This window comes from Lathamus discolor, chromosome 10, assembly GCF_037157495.1.
Source record: "Lathamus discolor isolate bLatDis1 chromosome 10, bLatDis1.hap1, whole genome shotgun sequence".
NCBI lineage: Eukaryota > Metazoa > Chordata > Aves > Psittaciformes > Psittacidae > Lathamus > Lathamus discolor.
Window position 1 is genome coordinate 12,195,301 of NC_088893.1, and position 16,358 is coordinate 12,211,658.

Here is a 16,358-nt window from a genome sequence, read left to right on the forward strand (position 1 = left end):
GCTGTGTTCCCAGACAGTGCTGCCTGTGTAGCGTGGATCATGTCCAGAAACTGAAGAGCACAACTCAGGTGTTGAACTCTTGCCTTGCCCCATGAATTTTCCATCAGTTTCGCTTCTGAGCTTTCCTGATTAATGGAAGCTTTGCCATTTTTCCGTGGTAGTACAGGTGATGTTTGCCTTAAATGGTGTGCATGGCTGTGCAGGGAGGCTTCACGATGATTCAGAAGGACATACTGCCTTTGGAAGAAGAATTAGTTATTAGTGCTGCACGGTTTACTCAGCCAGTGGTGTTATTTCTGACCAGTGTATGATGAGGGAAGAATAAAACTTTCCAAGAAAAACTGAGTCTGTAGGAGGGTGACTCCCAGACAGCATGGAGCTCTGCACCTGTAGAAAAGAAAGAGAAATGGCACAATTAACTGTCTGCTTAATTATTTCTTTAGGCTGGTGGAGATGAAGACACTGACAAGACCGTGGCTGAGCGCAGTCCTACCACTGCTGACCGTGTGTTGTGCCCCATGTGTGATCAAGGCTTTCCCTCTGCAGAGATCGAGCCGCATGCCATGTACTGCAACGGTGTCGTGGGACAGGAGGCTGGCAAGGACAGCCCAGGTCTGCCAAGAGAGTTGCTCTTTGTGTTTGTCCACTTCCCTGTTACTTGCAGCCAGATGCTGCAGTCTTGTCCCTCTCGGGATGTTTGGGGCATGCCCTGGCATGGAGGGAGGTTCACTCTGGCTTGTTCCATCTCCAGGCTGGCCAGGAGAGTGTTATCAGAGGTTCTTGTGTTTCCAGTGTCTCCTGCACAGAGACATCTTCTCTCTGATTGACTTCATAATTCATTACATTATTAGTCCCTTGGAAAGTGTACAAATAGAATATAACCACAGGTTCTAGCCCTGGATGCATCAGGCAGTAGGCTAGATGTCATAGGACATATCTATTGTCTGTTCTATCGAGGACCTGCAGAGAACCTGCCAGTGGTAGAAAATGGCAGCTCCTGAGCCACATGGATGAGCATCCTCCAGGGTTCTTGAGAGAGTGTTTTGTGCCACTCCAAGCATGGCCTGTGCTCTGCAGCAAGTCTGACATTTGTGTGTGCAAAAATGGCTTGTTCAGCTGCAAGAGATTGCAGAAAAGTTTCCCTCTTGTTCCTCTAAAATTGCAGAATGATAGCTATCGATCTGGGAGCTTGGATTTTTCTCCTTCATGTGAAGTGAGGCATAGAAGCACAGTCAGAATGCCTATATTAATCCTCTTCAGTCTTCTCTGTATCAGTTTTCCATAGCCAACCTTTGTAGAGCTTAAGTGAACAAACAACACCGGTTGGTTATCAACATAGTAAGTTATGTTTTAACTGCTACTTGAAATGTAAAGTCTATACTAGCACAATGTCACGTAATATCAAAGTAATAGCTTGTAATACGATTAACTTTTTAGGTTGTGAATATATAATTTTCAGTTACACACTGGGTTATTAAATGCAACCTGAATCTGTGATGTTTAAGCAATTTGAGCAAATCAGAGCTAGTACAAGAACTGTGGCTTCTGCTTTCCTCTAGCAGGAAGAAGTTTCATCGTGTAATCTTAATGCAGAGTTGATGTAGTTTTAAAATATGAGGTTCCTGTTACACAAAATCTGTTGGGATATGACATAGGTCCTGTCAAGATCACAGGAGCCAGAGTAGTGGCTGATACTGCTTGGTGCTTAGTTTTGGTGGGGAGTTCTCTCTGCAGGCACAAACCAGCTGCTAATGCAAGTATTCAGCTCCAGCAGATCACAAATTACCACAGTTCCTCTCCCATCCTCAACAGTGATAAAGGTTTTATCTGTGCTAGAAAATGGAGCTGAATTTTTAGTATGCCTTTTAGCAGGAATGTCTTTGGCCCTGTGGTAATCGGGTCCCTGGTGTGGCTGGACTGTGAGTATATCCATTGATCCTGGGGAATCCTCACTGTGATCAGGAAAAGGCTTTGAATTCTGTGGCAGTGTGAGGGAATTTGTTCTTTCCTTTGGTGCTGGTGTTCCACAGGACAGAGTTCAAGGCTGGCCTTTCCACTCTGCTTCCAGACTGGTCTCCTTGGGGATGTTTGTAAGGGTAGTTAATTTGGAATTGCTACTCTGCTGTTCTGGCTTGTACAGAACAGTCTACCCATAAGAAAACCAGCCTGAAATAAAAGAGATTTTGGTCTGCAACAATGGTTCTAAGCAGAGTGATGGTTTGGGGACAAAATCACAGTAATTTGGGTTTTCTATTGCCAGTTATTCTAGTATTTTCTCTGTAGACACCAGGCTTTATTAGCCATAACAGTCTGTGATGCCAGGGCTGTTTGCGCCAAGGCTGTCTGCAGGACAATTGGCTTCCTGGACCTGGAGCAGGATGTAATGTGGGTCACAATCCTGCCTGGCTTGTGGGGCACCTCGCTCCAGTTCCAAGTGCCTGTACAAAGGCAACAGTCACGCAAAGAGGTCTCAGCTGACGGGCTGGTCAGTGGGGTTTGAGTTCAATAGGCAGGGTTGATGTTCAGCTCTGAGCAGAGGCCAGAGAGTAGCTTGGCACAGCTGTGCAGGTACAAAAGGACTCTGCTTCCAGCGCTGTTACCTTGGCATCCATCACTAGCACAAAATCCATAGGAAAAGCTAATGCATGGGGAGAAAAAAGAGGTGGGAGAGCTGTCTCCTGAAGCAAATGCCAGCTCCTGTGTGGGTCCAGAAGCTGTTCTCTACTGCTGCAGTGCTGTGTGGTCTTGGCTGGCTGCTGGTGTCTTGAGAGCACAGCAACAGCCTTGTGTGAGAGAAGAGTCAAAGTTCTGCCCTCTAAGCCATGTCCTGATCTGTTAAGAAAAGATGGCTTCAGTGTGCACAGGGTCAGGGGTGCCTGGTCTGTCTTTGGACTTACTAATTGGATTTAGTCCTGGTGTCTCTAGAACGGCAGATTGTGCAGTCCTGCAGACTACAGCTGTCAGTGGGCTTTGTTTTATGGTTACAAAAGGATGGGTCCTTGCTGGTTTTACTTCTGTTCATCCCTCTTGTAACCATGCACCAGAATCTTTCAGTGTTACCTATCAGGAGGCCAGCTCAGCCTGGCTGATATTTAAGGACAGGTTTTCAAATGAGGTAGCTGGGCAAGATGAGTCGGAGTTGTTTCCCTCACATATGTACATGGTTGTGCTGGCCAGATGCCCAGAGCACCACATACCTGGGCAGGATGAAAATCTGCTCATGAATTTCCATTTTCCTGTGGTCTGAGTAAACAACAAAGAGGAGCCTGCTGTTGCTGTTGCAGCAGGCTAGGGGAGGTTCGGGTCACAGGTTTCCAGCTCAGTGACTGGTGCTAATTCCAAGTGAAGGAGTGGAGCCATGGAAGCACTGTGCCAGCTCACTCTTCCTGCATGCACTTGCTGAGGGGCTCGCCTGTGTGACATGGGAGTGCTGGAGTCACTGCATCTGCTGCTGTTGCCAAGCAGGAATCTGCTGGTCTCAGTCTGGAAGTGAGTCTTGGCTGATACTGAGTACAGCAAATGGTCTTGAGCTTTGTGACATGCTCTGTTCCTCTTGCCCTTCATCTACATGCTCCAACCTCTTAGTTCCCAAGTGATCCCAGGAAAATGAGCATTTGGTATATCCCTTCCTCCCAAAGCCTCAAGTGCAACCTGATGTCAGTCTTCATCAGCAGCACTGGTGCTGTTGAAAAGCTCCTGACATCAATAGAAGTGGCACTGACACAACAGAAAGAGTAACAGAAGGGATGCAGAAGAAAGCTTCATCACTTCTGAGAAGGGACAAGATGCTGGTGGGCCTGTCTGTGATAGCATCCTGCACAGAAAGTGGAACGGCTGGTGGTGAGAGTGAGGAGGAACCTGGTGGGTCAACCAGAAGTGCCAAGCCATGGAGAAGGTTGTTCTTGAGCTACAGAGTGTGTTTGACCCAGCAAAGAGCATTGCACCGGAAGAGTTATAAGGCTTCTGTCACACAGTGGGTCAGCACCGCTCTGTGGTGGGGATTTTCCCCATGGCATGTCTTCTCCAGTGTTCTGAAGACTTCCTGCAGGTGAGCACCGTGTTTTGTGAGGGGTTGTGTCTCACCAGCCAGCCCTGTTCTCTCTCCTGTGCCTCTGCTTCCAGCAGCACAGCTGGGGGGCTTCCCATGGGTAGCTGCAGAGCTGGGCCCAGACATCTCTGATGGGGCCATTATGCCAGATGCGTTCACTGCTTTTGGAAGGAGCTAGAACTGATTAGCACCTGAGCTGGTGTATGAGGCTCCCGAGGCGGTGTTAAACGAACATTAACGAGTGCACGCTGATTTGGAGAGCAGCTCTCACCACCCTGTCAAACGCACATGTGAGTTGGGCTGTTGGGAGGCTGAAGGGGCCTGGGGGGTGGCTGCTGTTATCAGTCCTCCGTGTCAGGCTGCCACTTCAAATCTGGGCCAGGCCAAGTCAAAGAGAAATGTCCGCTTTGGTGCCTGTGAGAAATGAGCTGTTGGTATCGGTCATCGCCTACAAGACAAAACCCACGTCCAAGGAAACCCTCGAGCTTCGTTCTTCAGCATGAATGTCTCCCGTCAGCCCCAACAGCTCCTGAGCATCTCGCAGTGCATTTGCTTGTCGTGGCTGCAGATCAGTGATTGCTCCTAAGGGATAGGCCATGTTGTATCAGCATCATGGATAGATATTAGTGTTGTCTAACACTAGAAATGAGGTTTTCCTAAAACTCTGAAGGATTCCCTTTGTTCTCTGCAAAATCTTGTGTGTTCCTTTATGACAGATAATATGCCAACAATAAGAGGTTTGTCATGCTTATACCTTTCATTCAGACCTTTCTCCTAATGAGAGTATGGGAAGCAATGTTACTGGGCTGTAAAATAGCTCCCTGCATTGCCCCCTTAGCCAGTTTGCCCAAGAGTACTTACTGTGACAGCTGTTTTGGAACTGGAGTTCTGAACATCCCTGGTGAGGCAGGCTAAGCTATCTGATATGTTCCCTGAGGATCTTTGCTGGTGGCATGTCAACAGGAATACGCTGAGAGGAATTCAACTGAAAGAGACAACACTCTGGCATGCTCCCTGCAGATGCCTGGAGAGCAGGTTTGGGAAGACTGCTGGGGCTTGCTGAAGGAACAGAAATTGTTGGTCCCATCATCATGCTGGTCAGCCAGGATCTTGCTAGCTACCCACATGTGCTGGAGCTGGCCTTTCCCTTCTCAGCACTGCTGATGCTCAGCCCTGGTAGAGATCTTCACCCAGAGGCCCCACAGAGTTCTACACAGACAATAGATCACCCCCAGTTCACATGGGTGAGTGCAGGCTGATTGTTGTAACCTTCCCTTTCCAGCATGAGCTCTTCCTGCCACACCTGCAGAAGGGTCTTGAGCCTCTGCACAGCCCCTCTCAGCTCTCCTTGCCTAGCTGCCAGTTACCACGCTCCCTCCTGCAGCAGGCAGGGTGCTCAGTTTGCCAGGGCCAGGGCTGTGCTGCTGGAGCAGCTGTGTAGCTCTCCTCCCAGGCTGTTGCCCTGCTGCAGTCAGCTTTAAAATGACTGTAAACTACATATTGTTGATCCAGCTGCTTCTGGCAGAAGACAAGTTACAGTGTGAAATGGCTCCTGGCTCCCAGGAAGAAGTATGAGGGGGGTACTTCTGCAGTATCCCCCCTGGAGAAAGGAGAATTGGCCAGCTACCTCTTCTGCAGGAAAAGGACCCTGCCTGTCCCAGCGCAGTATTTCTTTGCCTCTACCCTCACCTCTGCTGCAGCTTGGAGTGGAAGTAGTTGAAACTTGCTGCATTCAGGTGTGGTGTAGGGGTGTTTTTGGGGTGGATGGCAGCTAACCAACCCTTCCTGTTTCTCTTCTAGTGCTCACCCGGCGCCAGAGAGAGGCAAGAAGTAAAGCAGCCAGCAGTGACAGCAGCCAGTCATCCTTAGACATTGACAAGTAAGTAGGTATGCTTGCCTCTCCAAGATTGTTTCTGTGCTTCCATTCTAGCTTGCCTGTGGATGTCTTTATTTCTGTAGAATTGCTGGCCGTTGGCTTTACAGCAGTGTTTCCCTAAGAAATTGCCTTCCCTCATTGCCTCTGTTGTAGTGTGGCTATATTTAAACCGAAGCAAGAGGAATTTGCTGTTCTCAGATTGTTTATTTTTGCACTGATTTCCCTTCAGCCCAATCCGTGGCAGGTCAGGGGTACATGGTCTCTGGCCATGGTTGGGGGAGCTGTGTAGCTAAAATGGTGCTAACTCAGCCAGTTTCTAATGGGAGATTTGAGCTTGGTAACCCTGGGATAAGAAGGGGCTAGGACAGGGAGGCTGTCAATATGGCACCTGTAGTGATATTCTTAATTAAATTAGACTTTCAGAATAGCAGTGGCTTTGTTTAATGTCTTTCCATGCAGCCCCTCCTCCTGCCACCCACACAAAGCATCATAAGAGAGGATCTGACAGTAAAATCCCTGCTATGGAAGCAATTTTGCTGTTACAAACAGTGGATGGCAACATCACTAATGGAATTAGGCTAATTATAGAGAGGACAGCTTCTGTTTAGACACATTATCTGGGTAATCAGCACTGACTGGAAAGAAAATACAGGAAAAGTACTGCAGAGTTTTGCTTGATGGGGGCTCTCCAGAAGCATTTCAGAGCCTGGGGTGAGTTTTACTATGAGAGCACTGCTCATCAAACTGAACACAATGCTGCTGGGGCTGGTCCCTGGGGATTTGTCTGTTCTTGGAGATGGTCCATTCCTGAATAGCTCCGTGGCTGGATACTCCCTTCCTGAAGAACCAGTGCCCTCCTGCACGGTTCAGTCCCTGCCGAGAGCCAGTGTGGAAGCGAGTGTAGCTACGTAAACCCGTGCCTGACCCTCATCTCCTTTCAGCAAGGATAATTTTGTTCCCAGGCACACTTGGGAAGGGGGGACAGGGATGTCCTGCATGAGCTTGGGCATCTTCTACACAAATTAATGGGTTTGAGGAGCACACTGTGCCAGCCCCCCAGCAGGAGCGAGTGCTCTGCATTCCTCTCCCAGTGTGGCATGATGTAAAATGGAGACAGTGCAGAGAAAGACTTGATTTACTAGTCAGACAAGTTCATCCAGCCCTGGTAAAATGTCTCTCTGATTTAACACACTTGGTTTGCTTTTCAGGCAGAATTTTACTCCCCTTTGCAAAGCCCTTGCACTTCATTTCTGTGGATTTTGACAGGGTGCTTTATGTCTGGGGAGAAATCAGTGGTGTTTGAGATAGTTAGATGAGCAGATTTGATTACTGTCCCGCTGCTGCAGCAGCAGGATACAGGGGAACAGGCAGGGAAAACTGATAATCACTCAGTCTTTGTGATTGGTGCCGGCCTGACCCCACTGAGCGAGGCCTGATCTGGTGACATGTCTTCTCTGTGGTGTGGCCTGGAGGAGGAAAGTCACTGCTGGTGGCTGGGAGCCCAGTGCAGGGTGAATCCTAATGTGGTGCTCTGTCCTTTGCTGCCTGGCAGGTGTGAGAAGTGCTACCTCTGTAAGTCACTGGTGCCACTGCTGCAGTATCAGAGGCATGTGGACAGCTGCCTTCAGGCTGCTAGGCAAGCTCAGGGAACCAGGAGGCTGCGAAGAGCCAAGGTGAGGGGGGACCCTGCAGACCATCTCCTTTGCTTTGCGCTGGGTTTGGGGCTGGGTTGGCAGCTGGAGCTGTTTCCCTGGTTGATGGGATGAGCTGACCTGGTGTAGGATTGCCTGCCTCTGCGGGCTGCTGTGGCCAGACAGCTCGTTGCCCTCCTTCCCACGACACTGTGAGAGCATGGACCTGTCCCAGGGGTGAGCTAATCCGGCAGAGCTGCCAGTAACCTCTCCAGCAGGCAGACAGCCAGCACTGTCCCGCTGCCAGACAGCACGCCTCAGTCCTGCAGGCTTCCTCGGCTGAATATAGATGGAGGGCAGTGTCAGGGTGACAGGCATATCTGACTTGATCCACAAGCCCTTTCCCGTGGGGAAGGCTTCAGAGCCAGAGCAGGGGGAACCGCTCGGTGCGGAGAGCAAACTGTAGTATCCCAGGGGAAACATGGAGGTGTGTGGGATGTGCCTCTCTAGAGGAGGTGGGAGGTAGGAGTATGGGTAGCAGCTTGTTCACAGGCACTCATCAGGTGCTGGTCCCCACCGTGTTGTTCCGCTTTGGTGATCCCAATGGAGTACAGAGAGGGTCCTTCCAAGCCTTCCTGCTGGTTCCTGCGGGCAAAGCCCCAGTGCCACAGCTTTGCCTGCGCTCAGAAATGTGATTCTCAGCATGAAGATGCAACATGATGTCTTAGTTTCATATAATCCCTTAAATCCATCACAGGCCTCAGCCCTCTGGGGATTCAGATGCAAATGATGAGATTTCTGGTGGGTGATTTTGGCTGGGATACAGCCAAGTGCTGTTGTTCAGAGTACTGCAGGGCACGGCTGCTCCTGCATGTGACCAGCTCTGTGGGGGGTGTTTGGCTCTGTCCCTGTGCCCCACAGCCAGCTGGTGTGTGGGGTCCTGTACACAGGCACAGGCACGGGCACAGGGCATGGGGGAAGGTGCTGGAGCTGGGTGGCCGTTTGGGAGAGCTCAGCAAGGCTCTGTGTTTCCTCTGGCCCTGCCTGTCTCATAGTGGCAGCTCACCAGGGGAGCAGGTCGTGCTGGGCATGGGCTGGGCTGTCAGAAAGCTTCCTAGTGGCATTGTTGGCCTTGCAGGTTCCTGCCACAGCACATTTTGGGGTGCTTTGCAGCCCCTACCCTCCAGCCAGGATGCCTGTACCTTCTAGAGCATTGCTGGACTCGGGGAGCAGCCAGGCCAAGTGGTCTTCTCTTAGCCTGCGTGACCAGAGCAGCTGCGTCTCGCCAGGGGCTGAGGGGGAGCACAGGATGTGTGTTCCTCTTCTGGCTGTTCCCTATAGGAAGGCCCTTTCCTCCAGCACCAAGCCCCTACACACTCAGACGGAGCAGGATGGAGCCTCGGAGTGCAGCGCTGGGGATGTGCCAGAGCCATGGCAGAGCTGCTGGTGCTCACATTCCTGTGACAGCCCTGTGCTCACTGGCTGGGCTTGGGGATGGCTTCCTGCACCCTGGCCTCCCTCCTTACCATGCTCTGCTTTATTATCTGCCTTTGGTTGCCTTTGATCAGGCACCGGGCAGGCTGAGAATGGGGCAGTGCCCTTCCCGTTGGTGACTAGCTGTGCTCATCTGGAAGCCCTGGAAATGCAGCATTCCCTCTTGTACCCAGCTGGACCCCGTGGGCTGGGGGAGTGTGTGGCCACAGGGCCACCCTGTCTTTGGGGTTCCCTCGTGGCAGCACTGTGACTGTGTTTCTCTCTCCTTGGCAGGGCGTTGGGGGACAGGAGAGGGGACTCCTCAGGATGCTGGAGCTCTCGGAGAGCAAGTCTGCAGGTGGGAAGCTGCTCTCTGTGCCTGGCTGGCTCAGGGCTGCCCTTTCCCAGCTCTCCCTGTTAGGTCCCGCTCAGCCTGGACTGTGCTGTGACAGCAAATTCCTTTTGAAGGGGTCTATAATTCCTGAACAGAGCATGAGGCTGGGGCTTAACTGGTTGTCAGCAGCACGCAGCTGGCTGCACACATCCCTGCCTCTGCCCGCTGGACTGGTGCCAGCACCCAGAGCCTTCGCAGGGCTAGGGGTGTGCTCTGAGCCATTGCACCAAGAGATGTCCAGCTTCCTGGGGGGGGGGTGGGAGGGGGCGGCAGGGTGCTGCTGTCCGTGCCTGCACACTCATGCTTCCTTACATGGATCCAAGCAGGGGGAAATGCTCTCAGCAGCACCCTCCTCCGTTGCCCATGGCTCACGACAGAGGGCAGCCAGGCAGGGCTGACATGTGCTCTTGTTGCAGGTGCTGATGCGGGGACCCCCCTCTCTGGACTAGGAGACCAACAGTCCCCTCCTGGTCGCCCAGCCAGAGCCAGGGGGCTGGTGGAGAACAGCCCCAGCTCCCTTCGGCACCTTCCCTTCACCATCTCCCCTGTGAAACCCAGCATCTCCTCGGAAGCCACAGACTGTGTGGTTGACCTGGAGCCGCATGCGGCTCTTCGCCTGGGCAGCCAGCAGCAGACCAAAGGCTGCCGCCGGAGGAAGCACAAGTTCTGAGGCCACCGGGGTCAACAGGTCCCCTCCATGGCACCGTGTCCCTGTTCTAGCGCAGCCCCGTTCTCCCACCCCCCCTTTTCTATGTTTTGTACGACCTGTGCAGGGAGCGCTGGGTGGAGCCGTGGCTGTGTTTCATAGGTGCCTGTGCAGCTTTGCTCTCTGTTAAAGAAATGGAAATATATTTATGTATGTTTTTATGAAACTGCAGCAGCACCGAGGAGCTGTGCTGTCTTTCTCTGGGGAAATGGGAGGCACTGGAGGGAGGAGAGGAGGAACGGCACACTGTGCATCCAAAATCATGCTTCCACAGCCTGTCCCTGGGCTCTGGGGGGGTGCTGTGAGCTCAGGGCCCTCCTGAGCAGGGGGCTGCAGTGCCCAGCTCTGTGGGGACGGGCACTGTGGGGAAAGGACACCTCCGTGCCTGCTGCCCGCTGCAGCCAGCGGATGTGGAGACAAGTGTGACAGCGGTGTCCCTGTGTCCTTGGTGGCTTCCCTGGCTGCCGTGTGCCCGGAGCCCGCTGCCTGCGGGGAGGATGGAGCCTGGGCTGGGCTGTATTGTCCCCCGTTCCCCAGGAGCACTCTCGCCCGGCGGTAGAGCCCCTTGCTAGGAACCGGGTGGATGTCTCGTTACTGCGCTGCTTAATTAACGCGGGGCGAATCAAAGCTGGGCTCTGAGCTCGGCGCTGACGGCAGCCGAGGCTCGCCCGCGGAGAGCGGGGCCGGCCCGTGCCGCGAGGGGGGCTGCCCGTTAACCGCGGCGGCGCGAGCGGCTCGGCGGGCCGGGGCTCCCGAGGGTGCCGTTTCTGTCGCCAGGGCAACGGCGGCGGCGTTGCCAACGGTACCGCCGGTCCTCTGCCGCCGGCCGGCCGCCATGGGCAGCCCGGAGCGGCGCGGAGCTGCGGGCAGGGCGCCCGGGAGCGCCCAGGAGCAGAGCGCTGCGCGCAGCCTGCAGCGCCGGGCCTTGGGCTCGGCGGAGCGGGGCAGGCTGCCCGTGCGCCGGTGAGGGGCGCCGGGAGGCGGGGAGCCGCGTTTGGGGCCGGGGATGGGGCTCAGCAGGCTCCCCTCCGGGCGGGGCACAGACCAGCCTCCGGCCTCCCGCAGGTTGAGGAGACAGGCGGGCAGGGTGAGGCAGGGGCAGCCCCTTTGATGCTCCGGCCCCCATCGGCGTCGTGGGGCACCGCTGCCTCCTCCACCGCCGGCTGCCGGGTCACAGTTGCGATAGACACTGCAAAGAGACGATGCTGTTGAGACTGTGACCCTGAGGAGCTGGGACACGGAGGGGAAGTGGGAGGCAGAGTCGGGGATGGGCCCCAAAACCCTGCTCGGGACTGGGCAGGCCGGAGCCCTGTCCCCCTGCGGGCTGGGGCTCCACGTGTGACACCAGCTCCCTCCACACAGGCCCTCAGTGAGCCAACAGCCGGGCCAGCGCAGCAATTCCGCCGGCTCCCCGGTAAGGCCCATCCCTGCCTCACGCCCAGCAAGAGGCATCCCCTGCCCTTCAGACCTGCCCTAAGGTCCAGGCTCACTGTCCCCAGGTACAGAAAGCCCTGCAGGCACTCACCGTCCCGCTGGAGATGCTGCAGGTGCTGAAGGGCCGCATGATGCAGGACATGCGCAAGGGGCTGAGCCGCCAGATGCATGCGCAGGCCACCATGCAGATGCTGCCCACCTTCATCTGCTCCATGCCCGATGGCACCGGTAAGGCAGCCCATCCTGGCAACGGGCTGCTTTGCTACCTACAGCCCCACATGCCTCCTGGGACTTGGCTCTGGGGTGCTAGGGAGGGGTGCGCTGGTCTCTGGTCCATGCGCTGCCCTTGCACTGCCTCTGCCAGTCCCTGGTGCAGGACCAGAGGCCAGGAGCTGGTTCTCTTGTCTCCTGTGGTGGTCTCAGGCTCTCAGGAGCCTCCCCCATGGGTGGGTGACTGTCCCTGGGACAGGTTAAGGGGCAGATTATAGGGGATCTGTCCCAGCAAAGGTCTCTGCCTGACACCACCTCTGCTCCCCCGTAGAGAAGGGTGACTTGCTGGTGGTGGAGCTGTGCCAGAACTATGTCCGGACCCTCTTTGTGACCCTCTTTGGTGACGGGAACCAGAGACCTCAAGTGATGTACAAGATCTTTGACTTACCGATGACCATCACGCAGGGCAAGGGGGAAGCGGTATGAGGAGGCCATGGCACCGGGTGGCTGGTGCTGGGCTGCCCAGCACCATGGTGGCTTGGCAGGGCTCCAGGGCTGCCTCCCGCAGCCTGGGTGCTGGGTAAGGGGTGCAGCCTGTCACCCCTGGCCATGCCTTTGCAGCTCTTTAGCTTCATTGCAAAATGCTTGCGCCAGTTCCTGGCCGGCTTCACCAGCCTCCAGCGTCGCTACCCCTTGGGCTTTGTCTTCCCCTTCAGCTGCAAGCAGACGCGGCTGGACAAGGTGGGTGGCATAACCCTGACCCGGGCCTGCGGCCACCTCCTGCCCAGCACATCAGTGGTGCTGGAGGCCAACAGCTCAGCCATGTGCTCTCCACAGGCAGAGCTCATCTCCTGGTCCAAGGGCTTCAAGTGCACTGATGTGGAGGGGAAGGACGTTGTGCAGTTGCTGCAGTCAGCCATCAACAAGGAAGAGGTGGGGGGCCACAAGGTGAGGGGGCCTGGCTGGGGGCTGCCCCCATGGAGGGGCTAATGATGCTCTCTCTTTGCTGCTGGCCAGCTCTACGTGGATGTTGTTGCTCTGATGAACGATACTGTGGGCACCATGATGACCTCCAGCAGGAATGATAAGGCCTGTGAGGTTGCCGTCATTGTAGGTGAGCAGTGGGCATCCCCCATGCCAGGGGGTGGTCCTGGGGGAGGGAGCACATCAGTGCTCATCCCCATCACTCCCCACAGACGTGGGCACCAACAGCTGCTTCATGGCCGAGGCACAACTGGTCGAGATGGTGGAGGAGACCAGCGGGAGGATGTGTGTCAACACCGAGTGGGGCTGCTTCGGGGACGATACCACCCTAAGTGGCATCGTGACCACCTATGACCAGCGCGTGGACAAGGAATCCTCCGACCCCGGGAAGAAGAGGTGCTCCCACCCCCAGTGAGGGCAGGGTCCCCAGGGCTCCTTGTCCATCCCTGGGCATGTCAGGCCCCACTAACAGGAGCACATGGCCCTCTGCGCTGCTCCTGGATGCTTTCAAGGGGCCGAGAGGTGCCAGGTGGGGCCCAACTGACCCCCATGCTGGCTGCACACAGATTTGAGAAGCTGGTGGGCAGCCTCTATCTGGGAGAGATCGTCCGGCACGTGCTGATCACCCTGGCTGCTGAGAAAGCCATCTTCACTGGGAGCAATGCTGGCATCCTGAGGAACAAGGATGTGCTCAAGACCCATCAGGTCCTGGAGATCATCAAGTGAGTGTCTGGGGACCAGGAGCTGCTCTGGCTGGGTGATGGGGAGGGCATAACCAGCACTGTGTCCTCCCTCGCAGCCATGAGGATGGCATGGCCAAGACGAGGAGCATGCTGGAGACTCTGGGACTGCGGCCGAGCAGGCGGGATTGCTGCCGGGTGCAGCAGGTCTGCCAGGCGGTGGTGAGCCGTTCTGCCGCGCTCTGCGCCGCGGGGCTGGCTGCCATCCTCACACACATGTGCCAGAGCCGGGAGCTGGAGCAGCTCTCTGTCAACATCGGGGTGGATGGCGAGCTGTACCGAGACCATGCCAGGTGAGGAGGGACACGGGGCTCCCATCCCAGTGGGATGCTTCACACCCGGCCTTTGCCATCCTCTTCTTCCTCTGGCAGGTTTGGGGAGATCCTGCAGAGCGTGACGGGGCTGCTGGCCCCAGAGTGCACGATCACCTTCCTGCCCTCGGTGGATGGGAGCGGGCGCGGGGCAGCCATCGTGACGGCAGTGGCTCTGCGCCTGGCGGAGCAGCGCCGGGAGGTGGATCGGGTGCTGTCCCCACTGCGGCTCAGCCACTCCGACCTGCAGCGCGTCCAGGCGCTCATGAGGCAGGAGATGGACCTGGGGCTGGGCAAAGACACCAATGCCAGATCCTCTGTCCGCATGCTGCCCACCTATGTCCGTGCCACGCCTGATGGCACTGGTGAGGGCTGGGGGCCTGGGGAAGGGGGTGCAAGGTGGCCGTGGCCCTGCTGATGCCCTGTGCTGGTGCCCTGCAGAGCGAGGTGAATTCCTGGCGCTGGACCTGGGAGGCACAAACTTCCGGGTGCTGGTGGTGCATGCGGCGGAGGGCAGCGTACGCGTGGCCTCTGAGATCTATCTCATCCCAACCCGCATCTTACAGGGCACTGGTGTGGCGGTGAGGCTGAGAATCTGTGCCCAAGGAGAGGGCGAGGGGGTGGGAATTGCGTCCCCCCTCACTGCCCATGGACCTGGGATGGGGCTGGGAGAGCCCCTGCGGCATCACCCCAGCCTGGGCCCTGCTGACCACGGCTCCTCTCCACAGCTCTTCAACTACATCATTGAGTGCATCATGGACTGCCAGCTGAAGCACAACCTGATGGAACAGATCCTGCCACTTGGCTTCACCTTCTCCTTCCCCTGCCAGCAGCTGGGCTTGGATAAGGTGAGGGGATGGCTCCAGACCTTGAGGATGGGGAGGGCCCCAGGGTGCAAGGCAGCTGCCCAGCGCCTGCTCCTACCTCCCTTGCAGGCAGTGCTGCTGAACTGGACCAAAGGCTTCAACGCCTCAGGCTGTGTGGGGCAGGACGTGGTCCAGCTGCTGAGGGATGCTGCCCAGCGCAAAGAGGTAGGGAAGGGCTTGGGTACAGTCGTCTGTCCCCAGGGTGTCACCCTGCACCCAGGCAGTGCCACTAAGCCACATATGTCCCTATCTCTGGTTTGGCAGAACTTTGCGCTGAACGTGGTAGCCGTAGTCAATGACACAGTGGGAACCATGATGTCCTGTGGCTATGATGACCCTAAATGTGAAATTGGCCTTATCGTAGGTGAGGAGCACTGCTGCACTCAGGGGTCTCCCATCCCCTTATCACCACCTCAGCCCGTGTGGCATGGCCGCAAGGTGCCAAGCAGCTCTGCAGGGCCATAGTGGTGGGGGTGACACCAGCACGGGGTCCCCAGGGACAGGGACCAATGCCTGCTACATGGAGGAAATGCGGAACGTGGGCACTGTGGAGGGGGATGACGGCCGCATGTGCATCAACATGGAGTGGGGTGCCTTTGGGGACAACGGCTGCCTGGACCACATCATCACCACATTTGACCGGATGGTGGATGAGAAAACCATCAACCCGGGCAAGCAGAGGTGGGTGAAGGCCCTGGGGCACACTCAGGGGGTTGCTGTGCTCAGCTAAGCCTGTGCCTCGGGTAGGTTTGAGAAGCTCATCAGCGGCATGTACCTGGGCGAGATCGTGCGCTACATCCTGCTGGCAATGGTGGAGAAACAGGTCCTGTTCCGTGGGAAGCCCTGCCCCAAGCTGCAGACCAAGGACATCTTCCAGACCAAGTTCCTCTCCACCATCGAGATGTGAGTGCTGGGTTCCAGGAGGTTTCCTGAGCCCGGGGTGGGAGTGTGTGAAGCCAGAGCCCAGGGAGGGGGGCCACACTGCACTGATGTGACATGCAGGTGATGCCATCTCCTGCCTGTGGGATGGGGACAGTGATGGGGACAGTGGTGCTAAAGGTGCCACTGGTCCGGGGCAGCGATGGGCTGGCCCTGCGAAAGGTACTGGCCATCCTGCGGGACCTGGATCTGCACGCCAGCTTTGAGGACAGCGTGCTGGTGCGGGAGGTGTGCCAGACCGTGTCCCTGCGGGCGGCCCAGCTCTGCGCCGCCGGCATGGCCGCTGTGGTGGAGAAGATGCGGGAGAACCGTGGCCTGGAGCAGCTGGTTGTCACCGTCGGCGTGGACGGAACCTTGTACAAGATGCACCCGCAGTGAGTGGGGCTGCGGGTGGCAGGCACCCACCAGGGACCCTTGCCTTATAGCAGGGGTGTGGGGGAACATGGCGTGCATGGGGTGGGAGACACCGGCCTTCACCATTCCCTCCTGTGCCCTCCAGCTTCTCCCAGAACCTCCAGCAGACGCTGCAGGTCCTGGCACCCAAGTGCACCGTCACCTTCCTGCATTCGGACGATGGCTCCGGGAAAGGGGCTGCGCTCGTGGCGGCCGTGGCCTGCCGCAAAGCTGGGCCTTAGGGACAGATGCCATTGTCACTGCCATCACCCCAATAAAGGGCTTCTCTCCACACCTTTGCCTCCTGGGGCTCCCGGGGAGGGCCTGGGGGCAGCGCACGGCCGGGCACAGCC

The 16,358-nt window shown here is 56.4% G+C and overlaps 4 protein-coding genes across 12 annotated transcripts in view; all 4 read left to right on the forward strand.

The window, feature by feature from the left end:
- The window catches only part of UIMC1 (ubiquitin interaction motif containing 1), a 38,683-nt gene extending 28,389 nt beyond the window's left edge, over window positions 1–10,294 (forward strand). For 3 of the 6 annotated variants that reach the window (XM_065690848.1, XM_065690847.1, XM_065690846.1), the window contains exons 9-13: window positions 444–612; window positions 5,849–5,927; window positions 7,477–7,597; window positions 9,323–9,386; window positions 9,839–10,294. In XM_065690848.1, the coding sequence (XP_065546920.1) occupies window positions 444–612; window positions 5,849–5,927; window positions 7,477–7,597; window positions 9,323–9,386; window positions 9,839–10,092 (687 nt within the window). In that variant the 3' untranslated portion in view covers window positions 10,093–10,294. Of the gene's footprint in view, window positions 1–443; window positions 613–5,848; window positions 5,936–7,476; window positions 7,598–9,322; window positions 9,390–9,838 lie in introns of those variants that run through there. The other 3 variants (XM_065690849.1, XM_065690851.1, XM_065690850.1) reach the window with 3 other exon arrangements.
- A 669-nt stretch (window positions 10,295–10,963) lies between these two features.
- LOC136020104 (hexokinase-2-like) lies at window positions 10,964–12,307 on the forward strand. Its single transcript, XM_065690831.1, has 4 exons — window positions 10,964–11,091; window positions 11,491–11,542; window positions 11,628–11,790; window positions 12,104–12,307. Exons 1-4 carry the CDS (start codon window positions 10,964–10,966, stop codon window positions 12,256–12,258), a joined length of 498 nt encoding a protein of 165 aa, XP_065546903.1. The 3' UTR covers window positions 12,259–12,307.
- Window positions 12,308–12,381: 74 nt separating this feature from the next.
- LOC136020105 (hexokinase-2-like) lies at window positions 12,382–13,793 on the forward strand. Its single transcript, XM_065690833.1, has 6 exons — window positions 12,382–12,513; window positions 12,610–12,705; window positions 12,790–12,886; window positions 12,969–13,152; window positions 13,323–13,478; window positions 13,556–13,793. Exons 1-6 carry the CDS (start codon window positions 12,382–12,384, stop codon window positions 13,791–13,793), a joined length of 903 nt encoding a protein of 300 aa, XP_065546905.1.
- A 30-nt stretch (window positions 13,794–13,823) lies between these two features.
- On the forward strand, window positions 13,824–16,304 carry LOC136019708 (hexokinase-3-like). 4 transcript variants are annotated; one of them, XM_065690181.1, is made up of 9 exons: window positions 13,824–14,172; window positions 14,249–14,388; window positions 14,536–14,655; window positions 14,743–14,838; window positions 14,938–15,037; window positions 15,171–15,354; window positions 15,421–15,576; window positions 15,753–15,986; window positions 16,112–16,304. In XM_065690181.1, the coding sequence occupies exons 1-9, from the start codon at window positions 13,824–13,826 to the stop codon at window positions 16,245–16,247; spliced, it is 1,515 nt and encodes a 504-aa protein (XP_065546253.1). In that variant the 3' UTR covers window positions 16,248–16,304. The 4 variants fall into 4 exon arrangements, with proteins under 4 accessions (XP_065546253.1, XP_065546251.1, XP_065546250.1 ...); XM_065690179.1 differs by having other exon boundaries at window positions 14,249–14,655; XM_065690178.1 differs by lacking the exon at window positions 14,938–15,037 and having other exon boundaries at window positions 14,249–14,655; window positions 15,038–15,354.
- The last annotated feature ends 54 nt before the right edge of the window (window positions 16,305–16,358 follow it).

What these genes read in the sequence shown, in the direction of transcription:
- LOC136019708 (XM_065690178.1), top strand. Translation starts at nt 13,824, where the DNA reads ATGCTTCACACCCGGCCTTTGCCATCCTCTTCTTCCTCTGGCAGGTTT. An exon ending in TGCCACGCCTGATGGCACTG is followed by an intron (nt 14,173 to 14,248) that starts GTGAGGGCTGGG and finishes GGTGCCCTGCAG; the next exon opens with AGCGAGGTGAATTCCTGGCG. An exon ending in TTGTACAAGATGCACCCGCA is followed by an intron (nt 15,987 to 16,111) that starts GTGAGTGGGGCT and finishes TGTGCCCTCCAG; the next exon opens with CTTCTCCCAGAACCTCCAGC.
- LOC136020105 (XM_065690833.1), top strand. Translation starts at nt 12,382, where the DNA reads ATGCCTTTGCAGCTCTTTAGCTTCATTGCAAAATGCTTGCGCCAGTTC. An exon ending in AGCAGACGCGGCTGGACAAG is followed by an intron (nt 12,514 to 12,609) that starts GTGGGTGGCATA and finishes TGCTCTCCACAG; the next exon opens with GCAGAGCTCATCTCCTGGTC. An exon ending in CAGCCATCAACAAGGAAGAG is followed by an intron (nt 12,706 to 12,789) that starts GTGGGGGGCCAC and finishes GCTGCTGGCCAG; the next exon opens with CTCTACGTGGATGTTGTTGC.
- LOC136020104 (XM_065690831.1), top strand. Translation starts at nt 10,964, where the DNA reads ATGGGCAGCCCGGAGCGGCGCGGAGCTGCGGGCAGGGCGCCCGGGAGC. An exon ending in GGCAGGCTGCCCGTGCGCCG is followed by an intron (nt 11,092 to 11,490) that starts GTGAGGGGCGCC and finishes CCCTCCACACAG; the next exon opens with GCCCTCAGTGAGCCAACAGC. An exon ending in GCAATTCCGCCGGCTCCCCG is followed by an intron (nt 11,543 to 11,627) that starts GTAAGGCCCATC and finishes CACTGTCCCCAG; the next exon opens with GTACAGAAAGCCCTGCAGGC.